At 34.7% G+C, this 22,813-nt stretch overlaps 1 protein-coding gene across 3 annotated transcripts in view; it reads left to right on the forward strand.

The window, feature by feature from the left end:
- Positions 1-20,876, forward strand: part of ZCWPW2 (zinc finger CW-type and PWWP domain containing 2) — a 159,094-nt gene extending 138,218 nt beyond the window's left edge. For all 3 annotated transcript variants that reach the window (XM_073023653.1, XM_008009346.3, XM_073023652.1), the window contains 4 exons: positions 9,056-9,114; positions 10,197-10,264; positions 15,837-15,961; positions 19,116-20,876. In XM_073023653.1, coding sequence (XP_072879754.1) covers positions 9,056-9,114; positions 10,197-10,264; positions 15,837-15,961; positions 19,116-19,277 — 414 coding nt within the window. In that variant the 3' untranslated portion in view covers positions 19,278-20,876. The remainder of the gene's footprint in view (positions 1-9,055; positions 9,115-10,196; positions 10,265-15,836; positions 15,962-19,115) is intronic.
- The last annotated feature ends 1,937 nt before the right edge of the window (positions 20,877-22,813 follow it).

A 22,813-nucleotide genomic window follows, 5' to 3' on the forward strand; every position in this document is an offset into this window, starting at 1 on the left:
TTGTCCCTCCCTGGACACCCTGTCTGGATTAGTCCTTAGTATTCTTAAACTCTTTATAATTATAAGTGAAATCTATTCTATTACAAAAAGAAATACCTGGATTTTCATGATCTATCTCTGGTATATATAGTCAAAGACCACTGAAAAATAAATGTAAGGCTTTAAAAAACTATCAGCGAAGCACCAAATCATAGAGCTCCTTGAAGTTTCCTGGTACTCCTGTTCTCAGCCAGGATTGTTAAGTGTTAATCAAAGGCTTTTTATGCCTTTTGTTTAAGGTAGGCTGGTGATCAACTGCTATTTTTAGGGAAAGTGCTGTCTTGTGTCTCAGCTCACTGCTTGAATACACACTCCAGTGTTCTCTTTGATAAGCCCCTCAAAGCAGAGAAATCCACAGTGCTTTATTGTAAACTTACACATGGCTGAAGAAGAGAGTGCAGGGAACAGCAAGATATAAGTCATATTGTCAGGGACTGGTCTCTAATACTGTTCAAATCTCACAGGAATGCAGAACTCTACTAAAGGTTGACTAGACTGGAGCATGTAGCAATTGATGATTGACATTTATATAAGAAACACTAGATTTGGGTTCTTTCTATTGAAATAGTGTCTAAAATAGGGCCAGCAAATGATCATTTTAATCCTCCCCTCCTTTTCAAAGGAAAGTTGAAAGCAATCATTGTCTAGGCCCAAAGACTTAACTATATTATCTCTACTCTTTGGATACTCAGATTAAGTAATAACCATCATTTGCAGTACTGCATGTAACTAGTTTTCATCCTTATTCTAAGCAGATTTTTCAAAGGGAAATGAGGATATTGGCTTTTTCTTGTATATGATAACTTTTAACAAGGAGTTTGTGTACATTATTCAAAGCACACAGATTCACTTTTGGAAATTCTGTCAAAGCAGGCAGCTCTTTAGTGATTATTGACTGACAATTACTCTCAAAAGAAGATTACAAAACATATTTATGTCTTCCCTGAGCATAAAATACTGAATCAAAATTTCACACCCTCAGATTTAACAGAACTAACAGACTTATTCTTTTTGTTTAAAAATTAAAAAAGAAAACTTCATTTAGCTGAATAGTGACTTAAGGAAATGGGCAATATCAAGTCAGTTTACGCAGATTATATAAATCTAATGTAAACAGAGTTCTATGGATTTTCTGTCCTTTGCAATTAAAGGCAATTCTGTCATTTGCCATTCCAGTCAGCAATCCTAATTATCATTTTGTGTGTGTGTGTGTGTGTGTGTGTGTATATATATACATATATATATACACAGAGAGAGAGAGAGAGCAAGAGAGAGAGTCTTTCCATATAACCACATTGATTTTTACACTCCACAAGGAAAGCATTAATACTTATTTGGTTTATTTAAACTCAGTGACACATAGTGTTATATTTGTGTGGATAGGTGGGAAGCATTAAATTTAGTGCCTCAAAAACTTTAATTTGCTTGAGAGTCATCTAAGGAGCTTATTTAAACACAGATTCCTGGGACCCACTCCCAGAGTATCTGATTCAGTAGGCCTAAGGTGGGCATAAAAATTTGCATTTCTATCAAGCTCCCAGGTATTGCTAATTCTGGCTATTACTCTGAATAGTAATAGGCTAGACAACATAGGAGAATCAGCTCTTCAACGGTAGAGAGAGAAGTAGAAGGGATGGGATAGGTAAATATTATAGTATCTACCTGTAGTGGGTTGAATATTGGCCCCAAAAATATATGTCCATCTGGAACCTTAGAATGCAACCTTGTTTGAAATAATGGTCTTTGCAGATGTAATCAAGGTAAGTATAGTAAGATGAGATCATCTTGGAGATGGGCCCTAAGTTTAATGAGTGCCCTCACCAGATACAGACTTCTATCCTATATTACTGTAAGATAATACATTTCTCTTGCTTTTCTGTTTGTGATAATTTGTTCCATCAGTCCTAGGAAACCAGTGTACTACCCAAGCTCCTACTACACCAGAATGCTAAGTTCCCTCAGTCATATGCTGTAAACAAAAAGGGTAGAATCTGGACACTGGTCCAGAGGTGAACAATGATTGAACAACTAACTGGCAAGCAGAGTTGGATATTTTCTGATATGTTATTTTATCTTCCCCCAAATACTTTGAGGTAAATAATTTTTGGTATCATTTCACAAAAGAAGACCTTAAAATGCCAAAGAGTCATTTAGGCCACAAATATTTATTGTTTATACCAGACTCTTGCTGGCTATTGGAGTGGTCAAGTGACTTGCCAAAAGTGACACAGCCAGTAAGTGCCAGATTAAGCACTTCACTCTAGATCCTGTTATACCAAATTCTGTGGTTTTCTCCATCACATTTTATGAATGGCTCATACCAGCAAGGCACAGAGCATTTTGGCAAATACTGACTTTTTCATTTCAGTCACTGTAGAATATTTAATGAAATAGAAAAAGAATTTATTTTTTTCAACAGGAATCTCTGTGATTTATGGTAACTGTTTAATGGTATTTCCATTAGTAACAATACAGTACTTTTCATTTGTTGTTATCTTTTAATCTTATTTCCTCTTGTAGTAAACCTTTTTACTTTATATTTAAACGTGCAGACAATTTAAGATGATACTTACTAACAAGATAGAAATAATAGTTCTACATTGTCTTTGGAGATGGAGGTCAGTGATTTAGACAATATTTCAATATTCTTTTTTTTTGAGATGGGGTCTCCCTCTGTGGAGTACAGTGGTGCAATCTCGGTTTCTATGAATTTAATACAAATTTTAGTTAGCTACCTTTTGGGTTTTGATTTCACATGTTATTGCATTTTTTTCAGTGAATGTGGTCTGTAAAATAGAGATTACTTTAATATTTTTGAGACTTCCTCTGTGACCCAGTAGGTGGTCAAATTTATAAATGTTTCAATGTTGGAAACAATATGTATTCTTTAATTATTCAATGCTAGTTTTAATATATGTTCATTATATTAGGCTTATTATTTGTGTGGTTGAATTATCATATTTACTGTATTTTTTCTGCTTTATTATTTTTTGAGAGGTAAATTGTATAAGAAATTTTAAGAGAGGTAAAAAAACTGTAGATTCAGTATTTTCTACTTGTAATTCTGTGTTTTCACTTTGTATATTTTAAAGCTACGTGTCTTAGTTCATTTAGTGTTGCTATAAAGGAATACTGGGTAATTAATAAAGTAAAGATGTATTTGGGTCAGGGTTCTACAGGCTGTACAAGAAGAATGGTGCTGGCATTTGCTCAGCTTCTGATGAGGGACCCAGGATGCTTCCACTCATGATAGAAGGCAAAGGGGAGTCAGCAGGACTCTCTTAACAACCAACTGTAGTGAGAATTAATAGACTGAGAACTCACCCACAAAGGAGGGCATTGATCCATTTATGAAGGATTTGCCCCTATAATCCAAACACCTCCCATGAGGCCCCACCCCCAACAGTGAGGATCAAATTTCAATGTGAAGTTTGGAAGGGACAAACATCAAAATTATTGCACTAATATTTTAGATAATAGACAGGTCAAGACAATTATACTTTCTGAGTGAATTTTTTTTTTAGCATTTAGTAATAACACTTTTTATCTCTGATTATGCTTTTTGACTTAATGTCTGCTTTTTTCTGACATGAATATAGTTACATTAGGTTTCTTTTGTTACTTTTGTTAATAATTATGAATATATTATATTCCAGCTCCTCACTTTCAACCTTTTTTGTTTGAGACAGAGTCACACTCCGTCACCCAGGCTGTAGTGCAGTGATGCGATATTGGCTCACTGTAACATACACCTCCCGGGTTCAAGTGATCCTTCTGCTTCAGTCTCCTGAGTAGCTTCACCCTCCTGAGTATTACTGTTGTGTACCATCACACCTAGCTATTTTTTGTACTTTTAGTAGAGATGGGGTTTTACCATGTTGGCCAGGCTTGTCTTGAACTCCTGCCCTCAAGTGATCTGCCTGCCTTGGCCTCCCAAAGTGTTGAGGTTACAGGTGTAAGCCACTGCCCCTGTCCCTTTCAACCTTTCCATGTCATTCTGTTTTTTAAATTGCAGATTTATTGAGATTTAATTTGTATATCATACAACTCACTTTTAAAAAAAATGTACAGTTCAGTTTATTCAAAGTTTTGCAGCCAACATCATTAGCTAATTTTAGAACAGTTTTTTCATCACCCTGAAAGGAAACTTTATACCCATTAGCAGTCACTGCCCATTTCCCATCTCCCCCTTTTCCATGGTAACCATGCATCTGTTTTCTCCTTCTATAGATTTGCCTTTTTTAGACATTTTGGATCATATAATACTGTGGCCTTTTGTGTCTGACTATTCACTTTTCATCTATATTGTAGCATATGTCAGGACTTCATCATTTTTAATGGCTGAGTAATATTTCATTATATGGATATACCACACTTTATCCATTGGTGGACATTTGGGTTGTTTCTACTCTTTGGCTATTATAAATAATGCCATTATGAACAATCATGTGCTCATTCTTGTATGGGCATATGCTTCTGTTTTTCTTGGGTATATACCTAGGATTGGAATTATTAGATCATAGGGTAACTCTAAATTTCAGGTTTTGAGGAACTACCAAACTATATTCCAAAGTGGCTGTACCATTTTATATTCCCACCAGCAATAAATAAAGATTTCCATTTCTTCACATCCCTGTGAGCACTTGTCATTTTCTATTTTTTTAAAAAAATATTAGCCATCCTAGTAGGTTTGAAATGGTATGTCACTGTGGTCTTGATTTTCATTTCTCTGATGACTAATGATATTAAGCATCTTTTTCTGTGCTTATTGGCTGTTTATACGTCTTCTTTGGAGAAATGTCCATTCAAATTCATTGAGCATATTTTAATTGACTTATTGTATTTTTATTGTTGTGACTTCTTTACATATTCTAGATACAATTTCTTATCAAATATGTGATTCGAAAATTTTTTTCTCATTATGTAGATTTTTTTCACTTTCTTGATTGTGTCCTTTACAATTACAGAAGTTTTAAAATGTTGATGACATCCAATTTATTCTTTTGTTGTTTGTGTTTCTGGTGTCATATCTAAGAAACCATTAACTAATCCAAGATTATAAAGATTTGCCCCTGTGTTTTCTTCTAAGAGTTTTAACTTTTATCTCTTACATTTACATTTTTGGTCCATTTTAACTTTTATGTATGATGTGAGGTACAGGTTGAACTTCATTTTGCATGTGGATATCCAGTAGTCTGAGTACTATTTGTTGAAAAGACTATTCTTTTCTTACTGAATTGTCATGGCAACCTTGCTAAAAATCAGTTGACCATATACATGACAGATTTTTTCTGGACTCTGAATTCTATTCGATTGATCTATTCTTCTGTTCTTATTCCAATACCATACTATGTTGATTACTGTAGCTTTGTCATAATTTTTGAAATCAGGAGATGTGACCACCTTCTTTTAACCACACCCTTTGCAGTTGTTCCTTCTAAAGAAGAGTATATTGCCCCACTGCATGCCTTTGGCTGAACTCTGTGACTTACTTTGGCCCATGGAATAAGGTAGAAGTGACAGTGTGATAATTCCAACCTAGTCCTTAAGAGGCTTTGTGTATTTTGGCTTTTCTTTTGACCCTCTACACTAACCCAAGTTTACCCAATGGTCTTAGGAAAATGCAAGTCATGTAGGGCAGAACTACCTACCTCAGCCAACCCTAGACCTACAGGAGAGCATTCCTAGCTGCTTCACTGTGCATCAGAGATGCCCTACCAAACCAAGAGGAACCTCAACCAACCTGAAGACATAAGAAAAGAAGCCACCAGTTTCTGTAAGGAAAGCCTAGGATCTTCCATGAGAAGATGATGATGTACAAATTTCTTATCTGTATTAGTCATTTACAAACACTGTGCATGTCCATTGAGGATTAGCAGGGATTGAAACAATTAGAACAGAATCTCTACTCCATGGTCACTAAGGGAACCAGATTGAGTCTCTACCAACTGGTAGCTACACTCTGGAACTTGTAGCCTTTTCAGCTATCAAGATGAGAGTCAAGGCTAAGAATCTACCCTAGATGTCAAGAAAGACCCTGGGCATAATCATTGCTGAAGTGAAAAGGATCAACACTGGAGAGAAAAGAGGGGAAGAGGTAAACATAATGACAATCTGGAAGATTAATTGAATTTCATGGCAGTAAGGGAACTCAGGAAGTCATTCAACTATCTGGGTGTGAACCAACTAGGAGCAAGTGTCAATTCTTTATATGGGTCATATTGTTGGATCCTCCCTCATGGGAACTAATATCTTAAAGTGGGTTTTGAACAAAATTATGGAACTTGAAAATATAGCAAATGAATATACGTAATGTAAACAAGAATTTAAATGGAAAGTACTTCATTTGAAAATTTTTTTCAAAAATATTTTCAAAAATGTTAGCAGCAAATTCTAATAATAAATGTACTGAGTAGACAGGCATTATCTGTCTATCCAAGAATTAACTCTATGAATTTTTCTATCCATTGAAGTACATATTTTTAGACATAATAAAAATGAATTTTCTTTAAAAAAATACAAATTGTATTTCTCTTCTTTTGGTGATTATCCTTAAATATAAACATGCTTAATGGGTTTAACAATTTAAAACTGATCACCATCACTCTTCTTCTGAATAATTCAAGGATCTTAAGATGCTTTCACCTTTGTCTAACCCCTTTTCCTCTTCCATTCAGTTGTCTACTTTTGTAAATCCTCTTTGTTCTTTACTCCATTACCAATTTGTCTTTTTTTAGGTCAGTGTTTATTTAGATTTACATAATGTTGAGCACTTAATTTACTTATCTTCACTTCTTTTTGATTTTTCTAGATTAATCTTCTTCCTCCAAAGTACATTCTGTAGTAGCTCTGTCAGCAAAGTTCTATCTTTTTAGTTCTCACTCTTTTGAAAAATATTATTTTAAAAATTGTAATTTTTTTCATAATCATGGAAATTAACAATCACAAAGGCAGAGAAAATAGTATTAAACCTTTTTATACTCCTCAGTCTCAACAAACACACACATATGGCTAACTTTTTGAATTACAGTATTATTGAATGTTGTTTAATTGAAGATATGTTCCTGGGTATTGTTTTGATATGGTGCCTATTAAAGCCTAATTGTCTTACCTTTATAGCTTGGCACCATGGGCTTTTACAAATTGACATGTTTAATTCTGGAAAATTCTTTTTTTTTTCTTCTTTGAGACAGACTCTCGCTGGAGTGCAGTGTTGCAATCAACTCACTGTAGCCTCTGCCTTCAGGGTTCAAGTGATGCTCATGCCTGGCTGATTTTTTTTTTTTTTTTTTTTTTTTTTTTTTTTTTTTTTTTAGTAGAGACAGGGTTTTGCCATGTTGAGCAGGCTAGTCTCAAACTCCTGACCTCTGAAAATCAACCTGCCTTGGCCTCCCAAAGTGCTGGGATTACAGGTGTGAACCACCACACATGACCTAATTCTGGAATATTCTTAGTCATTATCACTTCAAATATTTTATCTTCCATTTTGTTTCCATATTATTCTTATGGAATTCCTTTCAGAAATATTCTTGACCTCATCATTCTATTCTCTGTGATTCTTAGCTACTTTTCCAAAAAGTATTTTTGTGTCTCACTGCTATAGATTTGGTGATCTCGTCAAATCTACCTTCCAGAATAGTTATTCTTTCTTCAGTATATCTAATCAGCTCTTTAATTCATCCGCTGAATTTTAAATTCGATGACTTGACTTTTTTTTTTTAATTCTAGAAGTGCTATTTGGCTCTTTTTAAAAATTCTTTCATGGCTTATAGATAGTATAGAAACCTAAAGTTGTTCATTATAGTTTCTAATCCATTTTAACCCTTTAATAACTTAAATATTTATTTTTAATTTAGGTTTATTGCTGTAATACAAACATACAAAATGAAAATCATAAATGTAGATAAAATTAGATGAATTTTTTTAAATGAGCATTCCCTTCTAACCAGCACCAGATCAAGAAGCAAAACATCTCCAGAACCCCAGAATTGTTCTCGTGCCCTCTTCTAGTCACACTTCCTACCTCCAAGGTAACTGCTATCCTGACTTGTAGTGCCATAGTTTAGCTTTGCCTGTTTTTGAGTTTTATGTCAACTGAGCTATACAGTGCAAATATAATTATTTTGTGGGTTTTTTCTTCTCCAGATGATCTATATGCTCTTAATATTTATGAATTACAGAGATCATGTATACATTTTTACATTAATTTCTTGGCTCTTTTGCTTACTTTTGTCTTAGTGATTTTAGAAGTCCTGGATAAGTCTTCGTGTTAATTATTCGACTGGGAAATCTCAGGAGACATGAAATTGGATTTCTCACTTTAATGGTATAGACCTAGTGTTTTCATTCTTTTAGGGTTATTGCTTTTTGCCATCTAATTCCCTATGTCAGACTGTGTACTACCTTATTGCTTTTGTGTCCTCGTGAATGAAGTTTTTCCTATTCTCTTGTTATGGACAGGAAAAGATCCTTGAAGTCCCTGGGCTTTATGGAATATGATTAGCACAGCTCTCTAACCAGTGTCACCCTCAAAACATGTCACTTATCTTTGCCTGGACATGAAAAGCCCAGCTCAAAACTCCTTTGGCCCCTTATCCTGGTACAAGTTTCTTTTGGACCTTCACTGTGTCAGTTTCCACCTATATATTAATAGCTTTGCATTTCATGTGCTTCTGGCATCTGATTTTTTTTTCTTTATCTAAATGTTATATATGTGTGTACAACTTTAAAGTGTTTTTATTAGTATTTTTATATGTTTGTGAAGTTATGTAAGGGGGAGCGGGTAATATGGGAGGTAGACATCCAAATCAGATCAGTTTAGCACTCCTGAAAGATGAGCAGATCCATGCAATTGCAGTGACTATGCAGTGGTTGACTAGCCGTAAAGATGTTGTTTAGGGCTATCGGCCAGGGTGTTTCTTCTTGCCAAATTACTTGAACTGCATGGGGCCCATTATTTTACTGAGCTGATTTAGTCCTATATGAACTAACTCATATTTTTGTTTTTGTTTTACAGAAGCAGATTTCTAAAAATAATATTGAAAAGAAGCAGCCCAAACTTAGAAAAAGGAAAAGGTATACTTTTTGAAATTAAATAGTATTATGATAAAATTGAAATATATATTGGATTTAGTTGTTGCATGACCTTTCTCATAATCCTTGATTCTGTTTCACTTGGAAAATACTGTGTTTACAGTTTTCTAAAAGAATTAATAGAATTACAAGTAGTAGTCTTAGAAGTAGGGAAAAAGCTTTATATTTATGAAATATTTTGAAATGGGACTTTTAGAGATTAATATCTTATGAGCAATCAGAAGAGAATCAGGTTTTTAGTTTAAAAATAGTTAATTTAAACCAGAAACAGGTTTTCATAATGAACTAATAAACCACAGATGACAAGTTTTAGTGTTTGTCATTGAACCAGTCATTTTTTAGAGAATGGTAATCAGTGCTGTGTTAGGAGGGGTCCTACTCAAAAACAAGGACTGACACTAATAGGTAGCCCTTTTCTTCTTCCTTGTGCTTTTTCAGAAGATGAATAACTAAATTTTAAAAATGGACTTTCACTGCCTTATTTCATTACACTTCACACTAGCCCTATCAAATAGTTAGGAAGTATATTATAATCTCCATTTTAAAAAAAGAAGAATTCCTGGCTTGGAGAAGTTAGTGACTTTCTCAAGATCTGATGGTTAGAGAAAATACATTTGAGCAAATTTTTTTCTGACTCTGTGTCAGCAACATAGAGTCATGGAAACAGTATGGATTTTGCAGTCTGACCGAGTTTAGTTCTGCCATGTTCCACCATTTACCTAAGTTGTCAAACTTCTCATTTTTCTCTGATATCTCAAATTCCCAGTTTCTTTATATAATGACAGTAACAATTAGTAGTTGTTTTGGAGGAGGATTATGAAAAAGCCAGTGTAAGGTGCTTGGTAAATTGTTAATGCTTTGTACCTAGTGAGAACTCAAATCAATATTAGTCTTCTTTGTTTTTCACTGCAACATACTTTCTTACTACATAAAACAACCAAGAGAATTACCTTAAGAAAATATATGTATTTATAATCTACAGTTACCAATGAATAGACATAAATGGTCATTTAAATATACATGATTGATCTTTTGAAACTAAATCTGTCAAATTCTTTTTCTAGGAAAGCAATTTTAAAATGCTCTTTTGAAAATGTTTGTTCTGATGATGCCTTATCAAAGGAAAACATGGGTATGTGAAAGCCTGTCCTGCTTTTAGTTCTTTAACCTATATTTAATTCCACAGAATGTAGCTGTAGTCCTTTGAAGGAAAAAAACAGCTCTCATGTGTGTGTGTATATATACACATATACACATGTACACATATGTATACATTTTTACACATATATACATGTGTGTATATATACACATATATATGAAAAATATTAATGAATCATTTTTGTTATTGATTTACATACCAGAGCTTTTAAATTTTCTTTAGGTTTCTATTTCCTTGAATTAAATTTTCTCTTAGTCATGTATTTAATTTTTTAAAATAACACACCAGGCCATGCCTGTAATCCTAGCACTTTGGGAGGCTGAAGCAGGCAGATCACTTGAGGTCAGGAGTTCAAGACCAGCCTGGTCAACATGGTGAAACTCATCTCAACTAAAACTACAAAAATTAGCTGGGCATGGTGGCATGCACCTGTAGTCCCAGCTACCCTGGAAGCTGAGGCAGGAAAATCACTTGAGCCTGGGAGGCAGAAGTTGCAGTGAGACTGGGCAACACTCAATAAATAAATAAAGCAGCAGCTGTGAGAAGAAATACCAACAACTATACATTTCAATCCAGACTTCTTCATTCCAAACTTACTGGGATCCTAGGAGTGCCAAAGGGAGAGAAGAAAGAAAAGCAGAAGCCTGGGGCTTCCAACTAAATTGTCCTTGGTTAGAACACAGTAGAGTGAATGTGGAATGCAGGGAGAAAGTTTTGGTTTTCAAAGGCAATTTCCTCCTTCTACATTTTCTTTAGTCTTGAAAAGCAGTAAAATGCTTATTTGCAATGTGGAACTTTGGCAGTCATGTTCAAAGCCCATTAAACCCTGAGGAGTTATCAGTGATATATTCCCTTTTCCTTGAAGTCACTCCCAGGGGATCCTATGGCATTGCATTTCAATTGGCTAAATAAGTCAGTCGTTGGTTGTAGTGTTATTAAAAGAAAGGAAAGCCAGGTGCAGTGGCTCATGCCTGTAATCCCAGCACCTTGGGAGGCTGAGGCGGGAGGATCCCTTGAGCCCAAGAGTTAAAGACCAGCCTGGACAACACAGTGAGACCTCATCTCTACTAAAATTAAGAAAATCAAATAAATTAACTGGGCATGGTGGCACATGCCTGTAGTCCCAACTACTGGGAAAGTTGAGGTGGGAGGATGACCTGAGCCCAGGAGTTTGAGCTTACAGTGATCTATGATTACGCCACTGCACTCCACCCTGGGTTACAGAAAGGATGAAGTAGTTATTTTTAAAAGAATAACTTGTTTTTTTAGACCCAGAATGTAAAATAGGAAAACTTTTAGACTCTAACACTTTTCTTTTAGAAAACAAAAGAAAACCAAGTACTTTTTCCTCCTCATCACTATTCTCTTTTATTAAAATGCCCTCCAAATTTCAATATTGACATAGCCCTGCAAATTTATTTAGGATTTTTTTTTTCAGTGCCAGCTTTGGGGTAACCCAGCCAGTAGCTACTATATAAGAGAATGTGTTAGTCTGTTCTTGCATTGCTATAAAGAAATACCAAAGACTGGGTAATTTATAAGAAAAGAGGTTTAATTGGCTCACAGTTCTGCAGGCTTTCTAGGAAGCATGGTGCTTGGCTCCTGGGAGCCTTCTCAGAAGGCTTACAATCATGGTAGAAGGTAAAGGGGGAGCAGGCATGTCATATGGCAAAAGCAGGAACAAAAGAGGGGAGAGTTGCTGCACACTTTTAAATGACCGGATCTCATGAGAACTCACTCACTATCACAAGGACAGTACCAAGGGGATAGCACTCAATCATTCGTGAGAAATCTGCTCCCATGATCCACTTACCTCCTACCAGGCCCCACTTCCAACACTGTAGATTACAATTCAACATGAGATTTGGGCAGAGACACATATCCAAACTCTATTAGAAGGAAACAGCTTCTTAAACATTTAATAGATAAGTCTAGGTGAAAGAAAACTCCATAAACATATATTTGAAAGTTTTTAAAATAGTGACTGAGTTATTGAGACAAACTGTGAATTATTTCTTATCAGGAATGGAAAAACAACACTGATTTATTTTTCTACATATTAATTTTTAAAAGCTAGATATGGGGCTAGACGTGGTGGCTCACGCCTATAATCCCAGCACTTTGGGAGGCCAAGACAGGTGGATCACCTGAGGTCAGGAGTTCGAGATGAGCCTAGCCAACATGGTGAAACCCTGTCTCTACTAAAAATACAAAATCTAGCCAGGCATGCTGGCATGTGCCTGTAGTCCCAGCTACTCAGGAGGCTGACCCAGGAGAATTGCTTGAAACCGGGCGGTGGAGGTTGTGGTGAGCTGAGGTCATGCCACTGCACTCCAGCCTGGGTGACAGAGTGACATTCCATCTCAAAAAAAAAAAAAAAAAAGAAAGAAAAAAAAAAGCTAGATATGGACTTTCCTATTACAGATACATATTTTTTCTTTCATTTCCTTTTTTTCTTTTTAACTTTCTCTGAGTGATAGAGTAGCCATAATGCTACCACTTCACTCTCAACAATAAATTGAAACAAGTCAGAGAAACTACAAGATAATCAGTGTTGATAGAAGATGATTGGTCATGCAATCAGCAAAGGCATTCATTTTGTCCGTATCTTTGGAGGATATCATTGACCAATTTTGATAACATAGTTTGTAGATTACAATAACTGCTATTTTTTGAGAATTATTTTTTAAGTTCATTTACAATATAGGAATACATATTTAGAAAAGTAAACCTCCCACTACTCTGGAAGCAGAAGCTGACAGCAGTCAGGTTGGTGTTGTAAACCCTAGTTGACTTATGAAGTCATCCATTACTTTGTCTAATTTTGATCAAAAGGCAGTGTATATATTTCTTCAGATCACTTGAAAAGAGCCTACAATGCCATTTGGCAATGATATTTATTATCATAAATTGATTGTATTTTAGCCTAACATTAGAAATATAAAGGTATTTGTTTGCCATTTTTTCTTTTACAGCATACCTTCAAATCTATCTTCTCAACAGTGTATTAAATGTCATTGTCAATTTCCATAGACTTAGAATGTAATGTAGGAAAACTTAACATTTGTGAGTGGAACTGGGGAATTGGTGTGAAAATAACCATGAGCAGTCATCTATTTAATTCCACAGAATGTAGTTGTAGTCCTTTGAAGGAAAAAAAAAGTTTGTGTGTGTGTGTGTGTGTATATACACATATACACATGTATACATATGTATACATTTTTACACATATATACGTGTGTGTATATATACACATATATATGAAAAATATTAATGAATCATTTTTGTTATTGATTTACATACCAGAGCTTTTAAATTTTCTTTAGGTTTCTATTTCCTTGAATTAAATTTTCTCTTAGTCATGTACTAGTCAGGTATATAGTCTATTATATAGTCTATTATATAGTATAATGACTATTGTACTAGTCATTATATAGTCAGGTTACTAAATAAGAAATCTGTCTTATTAGAGGGTGTTAGTTTTATTAACAAAAGTGCTTCAGTAAAAAACGTACATTCCTCTAGAAAATCCTGATTTGATAGACATGGCATTGTTATATTTTTAAATAAACTCTCCAGGTGATTATTATGCCCACACAATTTTGAATGCCACTGTCTTAGAATCTAGCATTCTGTATTCTGTGTTCTTAGGCCTTAACAGTAACCCTAGAACATAGATCTATGTGGATGCAACTAACATGTTAATTACAGGTTTTGCTTGTTTGTTTTTAAACATGAGACCTTTTTATAAGATGTGGAGTTGCTTATCAAAAAGCTTGTTTAAAACTATTCTGAAAGAGGTTTTCCATAGAGAAAACCTAAAATTGACTAGGAGGAGGTGATAGCTAGGAAAGCTTATTAGTCTATGCCTGTTTTCTTGTGTTCCCTGCCCCTTAGTAGGTAAACAGTAAATATTTGTTGATTGAATATGAAAGTGCTTGGGGAAAGCAGTACATATTGACAGAAAAATTATTTTCAAGACAGACTTGTGTTGTGAAAAATATAAACTAAAAGTAGTTTTTCCAGAACTGTAGTGACAAGAACCAAGAAATGGGAACCTATTTCATAACCTGCTATGATTTTATTTAACATTATTTAATAAGTACTTTAGCAGAATTTCAATTTTTCCTGCTTATGTCCTGCTTGAGTATTTTCATGTTCCGTGACCTTTCAGCTGCTCTACTAGGTGGGATTTTTGCTGACTTGCCCATGAACTGCAGATAATAGAAGGTGGTATGTTAGATTTTACTAACTAGTGGAAGATGAAGGGATGTGTACTCACGGCCTTTCTCTCTGAATTACGTTGTCTTTGGAAGAGCTTCTCAGATGATCCATCTGCCTCTGGTGCAAGAAAACAGGCATGTGGCCTTCCTTCTTTGAAGCAAAGGCTTCACTAGGCCCTCTATAAAATGAAAATGTTTGTTTTATTTAAGTCAAAAATGCAAATGCATATTTTTAATCAGTAGTTAAGTCTACAGTTATAGTAGGCTTTTGTTTCTTTGGTGGGGATATTGTTTTATCTCAGCAAAGTCAATGAATTACCAGATTTTTTTTTTTTTTTTTTTTTCCCCGAGGCGGAGTCTCACTCTGTCGCCTAGGCTGGAGTGCAGTGGTGAAATCTCGGCTCACTGCAAGCTCCGCCTCCTGGGTTCACGCCATTCTCCTGCCTCAGCCTCCCGTGTAGCTGGGACCACAGGCGCCCGCCACCGCGCCCGGCTAATTTTCTTGTGTTTTTAGTACAGATGGGGTTTCACCATGTTAGCCAGGATGGTCTCGATCTCCTGACCTCGTGATCCACCTACCTCGGCCTCCCAAAATGCTGGGATTACAGGCATGAGCATGTCACGGTGACTTTTATAATACAAAAAAACTTTTATAAATGCAGTATTAAAAAAATAGATTAAGCAATTAAGATGTGTTGCCATTTGGATTAGGAAGGCACTAGCTTGTATTCAGCCTAGCCACTTAATTACAAAACTTTTCCTTTTAACAGTAGTTTAATAATCTATAGTAGAGATTGGCAAACTGTGGTCAGCAACTGCTGCCTGTTTTTGTAAATAAAGTTTTATTGGAACATAGCCACTCTCATTTGTTTATGTACATGTCAATGGTTTGTGCTACAATAACAGAATTGAGTTGTTGTCACAGACCATCTGGCTCCCAAAGCCTGAAATACTGGCTCTCTGTCCCTTTAGAAAAAAATTTGCTGACGCTGTTTCTATAAATAATATAATTTAGTTTGGTGCCTTTAGCCCCTAATTAAAAAAAGTTCTAATAAGCTTTTGATATTTCACTTCTACTTTATGGTTTATACATAGCAAGACTATTACCTACATTTTTTGAGGAAGAATTGTAAAAGATTCACGTTGATATTCATAATAATTTTGTATCAGGAAGAAGTCATGTAAGAAAATTATATGAAACATTTATATTTTACCTCGTAGCATTTAAAATATTTCTTCTTTCTGAGTAGTTAAGATTATGAATTAGATTGAATTAAGTGAGATGTAGCATTTTTTACTGTATTAATCATGTTTTTTTTTAGTTGTATCTGAGACGGAAGTTTTACTAAAAGAGTTGGAGCAAATGCTACAGCAAGCACTGCAACCCACAGTCACACCTGATGAATCTGAAGAAGGATATGGAGAGGAAATAAATACGGGAGAAAAGGTAATATTGATAGTTATTTTCAGACCTAAATAACAACTTCAAATTATTTAAACAGTAGAATTTTTCCTCATTGTACATTTTAAATATTTAAAAAACTATTTTTATGTCTGAAATTTGCATCCTTGATTATCATGAGGTAAATAATAAACTAGTAGCCTGTTAAATCAAAACACATCTATCAGTATTTAAAAAAAAAATTCTGTGTTTAAGCAGAGGAGTTCTTTTAATTTTAAGTCTTTGGGATTGGAGTGAAGAAAGATGGACGATGCTCACTGTCGCTGAAGTAGGCCACTCCAGAGAGAATTTCCCCTTGCTACCAATCTTTACAGTCAGGAGAGGGGGCCAGGATAACAAGAGCTCCCTGGAAAATCTGCCCTGTCTGGGCTATGCACCGAGATAATCTCTACAGGGACAAACCTTATCATTAACATACTGGAGGTAGAATTTTTCACTGGAATAAGTTTTACTATTTATATCTAGACTCATCCTGTTTTAATTTTTTCATTTGGCTTTCTATGTTGAACTCAGAAAGGCCAAATGTGCTTACTTTATTCAATGTCTCTGCAAATAAAATGAGAGTTTGTGATACAAGGCTCTGCCATTAGTACAGAGCAGTGATGTGGTAGGTATGAGAAAAAGAAGTCATAGGGTAGACACTTTCATGTGCCAGTGCAGCTGTTCCCTAACTAGGAAAAAAATGGCACTGAGTTCTGTAACCCTAAGGCTTTATTCATTCATTTATTTAGATATGCAGTGTGCCTGGAGTCGAGAGAGCATATTGACACTGACTCTGAAATATAATCCTGTGTCCCAGTCCTGGTCCTGCCAATAAGGACTTGTGTAATTTGAAAAAGTGGCTTATCACTTACCTCAGAGGATTGTTTTGAGGATTAAATATGATAAACCAGGAAAAGTGCTTTCCATAGGAACAAACACCCCAGGTTTGGCTATTACTACAGATGAGAATTGGCAATGGCAGTTGCTAGAGGGAATAAGTGCTTAGATTTTCTTACTTCATCTCTCTTTTCCCACATTCACACTTTGAGCAACTGCCTATCTCCAAGTCTGTCTGTTCCAAGATGTAGAAAAAGATGGATTTATAAATGGACAAAGGGGATTACACCGTTAAGCAGACTGCCCAGTTGTATGATTTCATTCAGAATGTCAACAAAAATAAAGATTATTCATAAACATGTCCTTTATTGAGTTAGAAATTAATAAAATATACAGAATTTACTACTATGAAGATGAATGTGCTAAAGGAAAGTAATATTAACATTAAAAACTCCTACTGAGTTGAAAAACATAACTTTCTTAATCAGCATCAGCAATATCAATTTTTACCTGAATGTGCATGGGTTGTAAATGCTACTTTTCCAATTGGATTCCTTTCTTAAAAAAAGAAAAAAAAGACTTGTTTACTATATATGGGTCTTTTGCAGAACAAGACCTGTAGATTGGTATCATACATCCTACATACGTATAATTAATATACAAATTATTCTTTTTCAGCAAATGTGTGTTTTATTTGAATACCATATGGTTTTGTGTAGTGTTTTTTAGTGTTAGCAGTTTCTTTTCAAAAATACAGCCAGGTTGATCTTTAGAGCGATGTCCTGGAGCTTTTACAGGCACAGAATTGACTTCTGTTTTGCCATTATAAGTAGTACCTTGATAGAACAGAGAAATACTTCTGATTTTTATTTCTTAAGGTAAAATACATAGTTTTAACCCATCACCAGGCAGGAGCTTGCTTTTGTTTTAGATTCTTGTATTATTTTATTCTTTCAAACAGCATTTCAGAAGTGTAAAAATTAGCTATTTTAACTGGCTAGTGGGCAGGTGAGTGCCTCCTGGTTACTGAATCATAAGCACTGTGCATACTGAGCTTTGTAAGTCTGGCATTCATGCCAGATTCAGGATATTTGGGTTCTTGTTCACTTTTCAATGAGGAGAATAATGGTGAAACCAACTAGCAAAGCTGAAGAAATTTCAGTTTAAAAGTAAATAAATAATCACATGTTGGAATTTATTTACTGTTATTAGAAATAATTAATGTGTCTCCCAAAAGCAACTCCACTTAAAGCTGGAGATGTGTTGTTTTTAGGAGAAGGTGGCCTCTTATAAGGTAAATACTCCAAGAAGAGACCCCTAAGAATTTTAAAGTCCTGAGCACGTTGACTCTCTGAGCAGACATTGTATAAGCTGTTTTCAAAGTTGTGAATTTGATGATGTTTTCATCATTCATTTCACCTATGAGGTTTCAAGTGGATTATCTCAGGCATTTACATCAATGGATGAGAATAACAACATGGAAAAAAGCTTATACACATAGATAATCAAAACTCATTTCTATTTGTCATTGAAATGTTTTATGAAATTATTTTCCTACATAGAGTCACCTTCCTAATTATGTTCTTCTTAAGCTAATATTAACATTGGGTGACATGCCCTGACTTGGCAAGCAATCGGAGGAAATAAATTTTAGATTTTTATAAATCCACCTGAATAATTCACACATTGAATAATCCATATACAAATAAAATAGAGTTTACTGAAAAATTATTGGTATAAAAGTGTACATTTTTGATATGTGAAAATATTTATATGAACTACATATACATTTTTTCCCTTGAATTACATGGGAAGTGAACTCTACCTTTAATAAGCTCTGAAGTTATAAAGCAAATAAATCCACATATGCATTGTTTTTACTAGTGTCCTTTCCCACTAAGCAAGAGCAAATTATCACTATTTTTAAGCAATGCAGATGACCTTTTGACAACACGACCACAGAAAATGTGACTAAAACAGTCACATTTTAAGTTGTATTCCCTATAACAATAATGTAAAAACTAAAACAACGTAGAAAACTCACATAGAATTAGAATTACCACTTTTTTCCAAAGCATAAAATTAAAACTAAAAATATATAAGGCTGGGGAATAGACACAGACCTAAATAATGACTTTTTCTTATATAAACACATTCACCCTACATTATACTATATATAGTGACTATTATTTGAACACTAGAATAACAGAAAAGTTTGTTTAGCTAATGTGGCTTGCGGAATTACTGACTACTTTATGTTTTGTTCCAGTAATCAGGTAAATTTGACGTAGTTCCGATTAATTATATGGTTGTTTTGCAGTTATTTAAATGCAGCCCAGAAGCTCCTGCAGGCAATCTGTTTGAAAACCGCTGTGAAGAGGACTATCTTGTAATTGATGGGATAAAAATAAAAGCTGGAGAATGTATTGAGGATATAACTAATAAATTTAAAGAAATAGATGCTTTGATGTCTGACTTTTAGAATACTATACATTTTTAAGTTAATTATAAAAATATTGGCATCTTTATATTTATCCAAAGTTAAAACCTTAAAAATGTTTGGTGAAATAGGTATAAATTATACCAAAGTTTATATTTGCAATAACTTTCTACTTCATATTTTGAGAATGGCCATGATTTTTAGAGCCAGTCAAATGGTATTTAAGTTAGTGTTAAAAATTTAGAATTAAAAAACCCTGATAGTTGTATTTATATATTTCTTGTTTGCCTTAATTTTTAAATGGTTTGTGAAATGGCCTCACAAACATATGCTTTACAATGATTGTTTAGGCCGTTTATTCAAAAATGGATAACTTAAAATGGCTGGCCAAGCTATTATAAATCTCAGAGGTAATTCAAATCTAATAGACTTAGAGAATGTATATTTGTGGTGGAATCAAACTGTTACAAAATAAAAGGAAATAATTTTTTAAATAATTGTTTAATAGAGTTGAAATTTTTCTTGTAAAACAAAATTTCACTTGCTACTTATACTAGAAACAATTATTTCAACCATGGTACCCAAAAACTGACTGCTTAATAGAGTGTCTGGGAGATTTTGGAAGATCAAAATCCTGGACCCTTCCCTGCTGAATCAGTGTCTTTGGAGGTATCATCAGAAAGGTGGAAAAAATGTAATTTAACATGTATACAGAGAAGTTAAACATATTCATTATAAGAAATCTAACAATATAGAAAGTAAAAACTACATCATTTTTCAGGAATTCTCATGAACAGTTTTAGTAGATATCATTCTAGATCTTGCTTTACGTACACTGAAATGTGTGGGCATTCACACCTATCTTTAGTTCCTGCTCTAGCTCTCTCTGGCGGTACGGGGTGAGGAAAAGGGCATTCCAAGCACATAAAAACCAAAGCTTGAGGAGAGAAGTGCACGAGAGCATCACCACAGTGGTGAATTTTATTGTGAGTTGCCTCATATTGCTTTATCAAGGAGGCAGCACATGTATAGATATTAAAAACAAATAAGACACCAAACAACCAACATATCACTAAGGACTCATTGAGTGGGTTGCTTCTTTTAAGTATTTTTAGATTCTGTAATAATCACATAGACTGGAGAGTAGAGATAGACCCATAACAGTGAAATATCTTATTTGTCAAAGTAAAGTATGTATGTATTTCTGTCCTCCTTGTTTTCCTCATGTATTCCTTAGCATTCTGATATTGTGTCATAGGATGTCGAGTTGTAAAGCCTGTCTGGGTTCATACTTTACCTACTAACTTGTCTTAAGTCATATAACCAGTAAATAGAACTCTCAGAAGTTGAGTACATTTCTGTCAGGTTCCAGATCCCACGCCATTGATTGCCATCTATAACGTCTTGATGAAGCTTTTAACTAGCTGGGTGGTGGGAATGATAATCTAGTTTCCTCATGTGTAAAATGGGGATGGAACTATGTAAATCAAGCATTGTTGTGAGGAATAAATGAGATTCTTTTTGTGAAAGTGGTTTGTAAATCAATTTGATCTTCCATTTTACTCTTTGCAAAGAGAACCATGTGTTTAAGTATATTGCGATTAATCATTACTGAGATAAAATGTAACTATACATTTGAAATGATGACTTTTCTTTCTCTTATTTAATCTACTGCCCCTCAATATCAGAGTTCCTTCTTTCTCGTTTATAAAATTAATATTTGGAAACCATCACAAGCAACATTATGCTCTTCTGTCTATCTTTTAAGGTACAGCTCACTGTTGAGTTTTAGAAATGGCTTTAAATAACTTTGCTTTCTTAATAGACATTCAGTTAAATAGGGAAAGGTGAGGGAAAGTCTTAGTTTTGATGAGTAGTGGCTGGTTTCTCTGTCATTTTGGATGCACTTCAGCAAATGGTCAAATGCCTTTTGCAAGAAAGACATGCTATTTTTAAGGATATGTTCCTGCAGCAAGTTGGAATTTGGGCCCAGGCTCAAAATAACTTAAAAACCAGGAAGTTCACCAAAATATTTAATCAGCATTAGTCTCCTTCATTGTTGACACTTCCTTATTATGACATATAATGAATTTCCATAAATCTTAAATTTTATGAAATGAACTTCTTGCAATTTGCAGAGGAAAAGAAGAAGTCAGGAGAGAAATGTATTTATTTACTTTTATTTATTATGCTTTTAAGTTCTGGGATACATGTGCAGAATGTGCAAGTTTGATACATAGGGTATACACGTGCCATGGTGGTTTGCTGCACCCATCAACTCATCATCTATATTAGTTAGGTATTTCTCCTAATGCTATTCCTCCCCTAGCCCGCCACCCCCAATAGGCCCTGGTGTGTGATATTCCCCTCCCTGTGTCCATGTGTTCATTGTTCAGCTCCTGTTTCTGAGTGAGAACATGAGGTGTTTGGTTTTCTGTTCCTGTGTTAGTTTACTGAGAATGATAGTTTCCAGTTTCATCTATGTCCCTGCAAAGGACATAAACTAATCCTTTTTGATGGCTGCATAGTATTCCATGATGTATACATGCCACATTTTCTTTATCTAGTCTATCATTGATGGGCATTTGAGTTGGTTCCAAGTCTTTGCTATTGTGAACAGGGCTGCAATAAACATACATGTGCATGTGTCTTTATCATAGAATGATTTATAATCCTTTGGGTATATACCCAGTAACGGAATTGCTGGGTCAAATGTTATTTCAGTTCTAGATCCTTTGGAATCACCACACTGTCTTCTACAGTGGTTGAACTAATTTATACTCCCACCAACAGTGTAAACATGTTTCTATTTCTGCACATCCTCTCCAGCATCTGTTGTTTCCTGACTTTTTAATGATTGCCATTCTAACTGGCATGAGATGATATCTCATTGTGGTTTTGATTTGCATTTCTCTAATGACCAGTGATGATGAGCTTTTCTTCATATGTTTGTTGACTGCGTAAATATCTTCTTTTGAGAAGTGTCTGTTCATATCCTTTGCCTACTTTTTGATGGTTTTTTTTTTTTCTTGTAAATTTGTTTAAGTTGTTTGTAGATTCTGGATATTAGCCCATTGTCAGATGGATAGATTGCAAAAATTGTCTCCCATTCTGTAGGTTGCTTGTTCACTCTGATGATAGTTTCTTTTGCTGTGCAAAAGGTCTTTGGTTTAATTAGGTCCCATTGGCTTTCATTGCCCTTGCTTTCGGTGTTCTAGTCATGAAGTTTTTGTCCATGCTTATGTCCTGAATGGTACTGCCTAGATTTTCTTCCAGGGTTTTTATGGTTTTAGGTCTTACACTTAAGTCTTTAATCCGTGTTGAGTTAATTTTTGTATAACCTGTAAGGAAGGGGTCCAGTTTCCGTTTTCTGCATATGGCTAGCCAGTTTTCCCAACACCATTTATTAAATAGAGAATTATTTCCCCATTGCTTGTTTTTGTCAGGTTTGTCAAAGATCAGATGGTTGTCGATGTGTGATGTTATTTCTGAGGCCTCTGTTCTGTTCCATTGGTCTATATATCTGTTTTGGTACAAGTATCATGCTGTTTTGGCTACTGCAGCCTTGTAGTATAGTT

This window comes from Chlorocebus sabaeus, chromosome 15 (genome assembly GCF_047675955.1).
Source record: "Chlorocebus sabaeus isolate Y175 chromosome 15, mChlSab1.0.hap1, whole genome shotgun sequence".
Taxonomy (NCBI): Eukaryota; Metazoa; Chordata; class Mammalia; order Primates; family Cercopithecidae; genus Chlorocebus; species Chlorocebus sabaeus.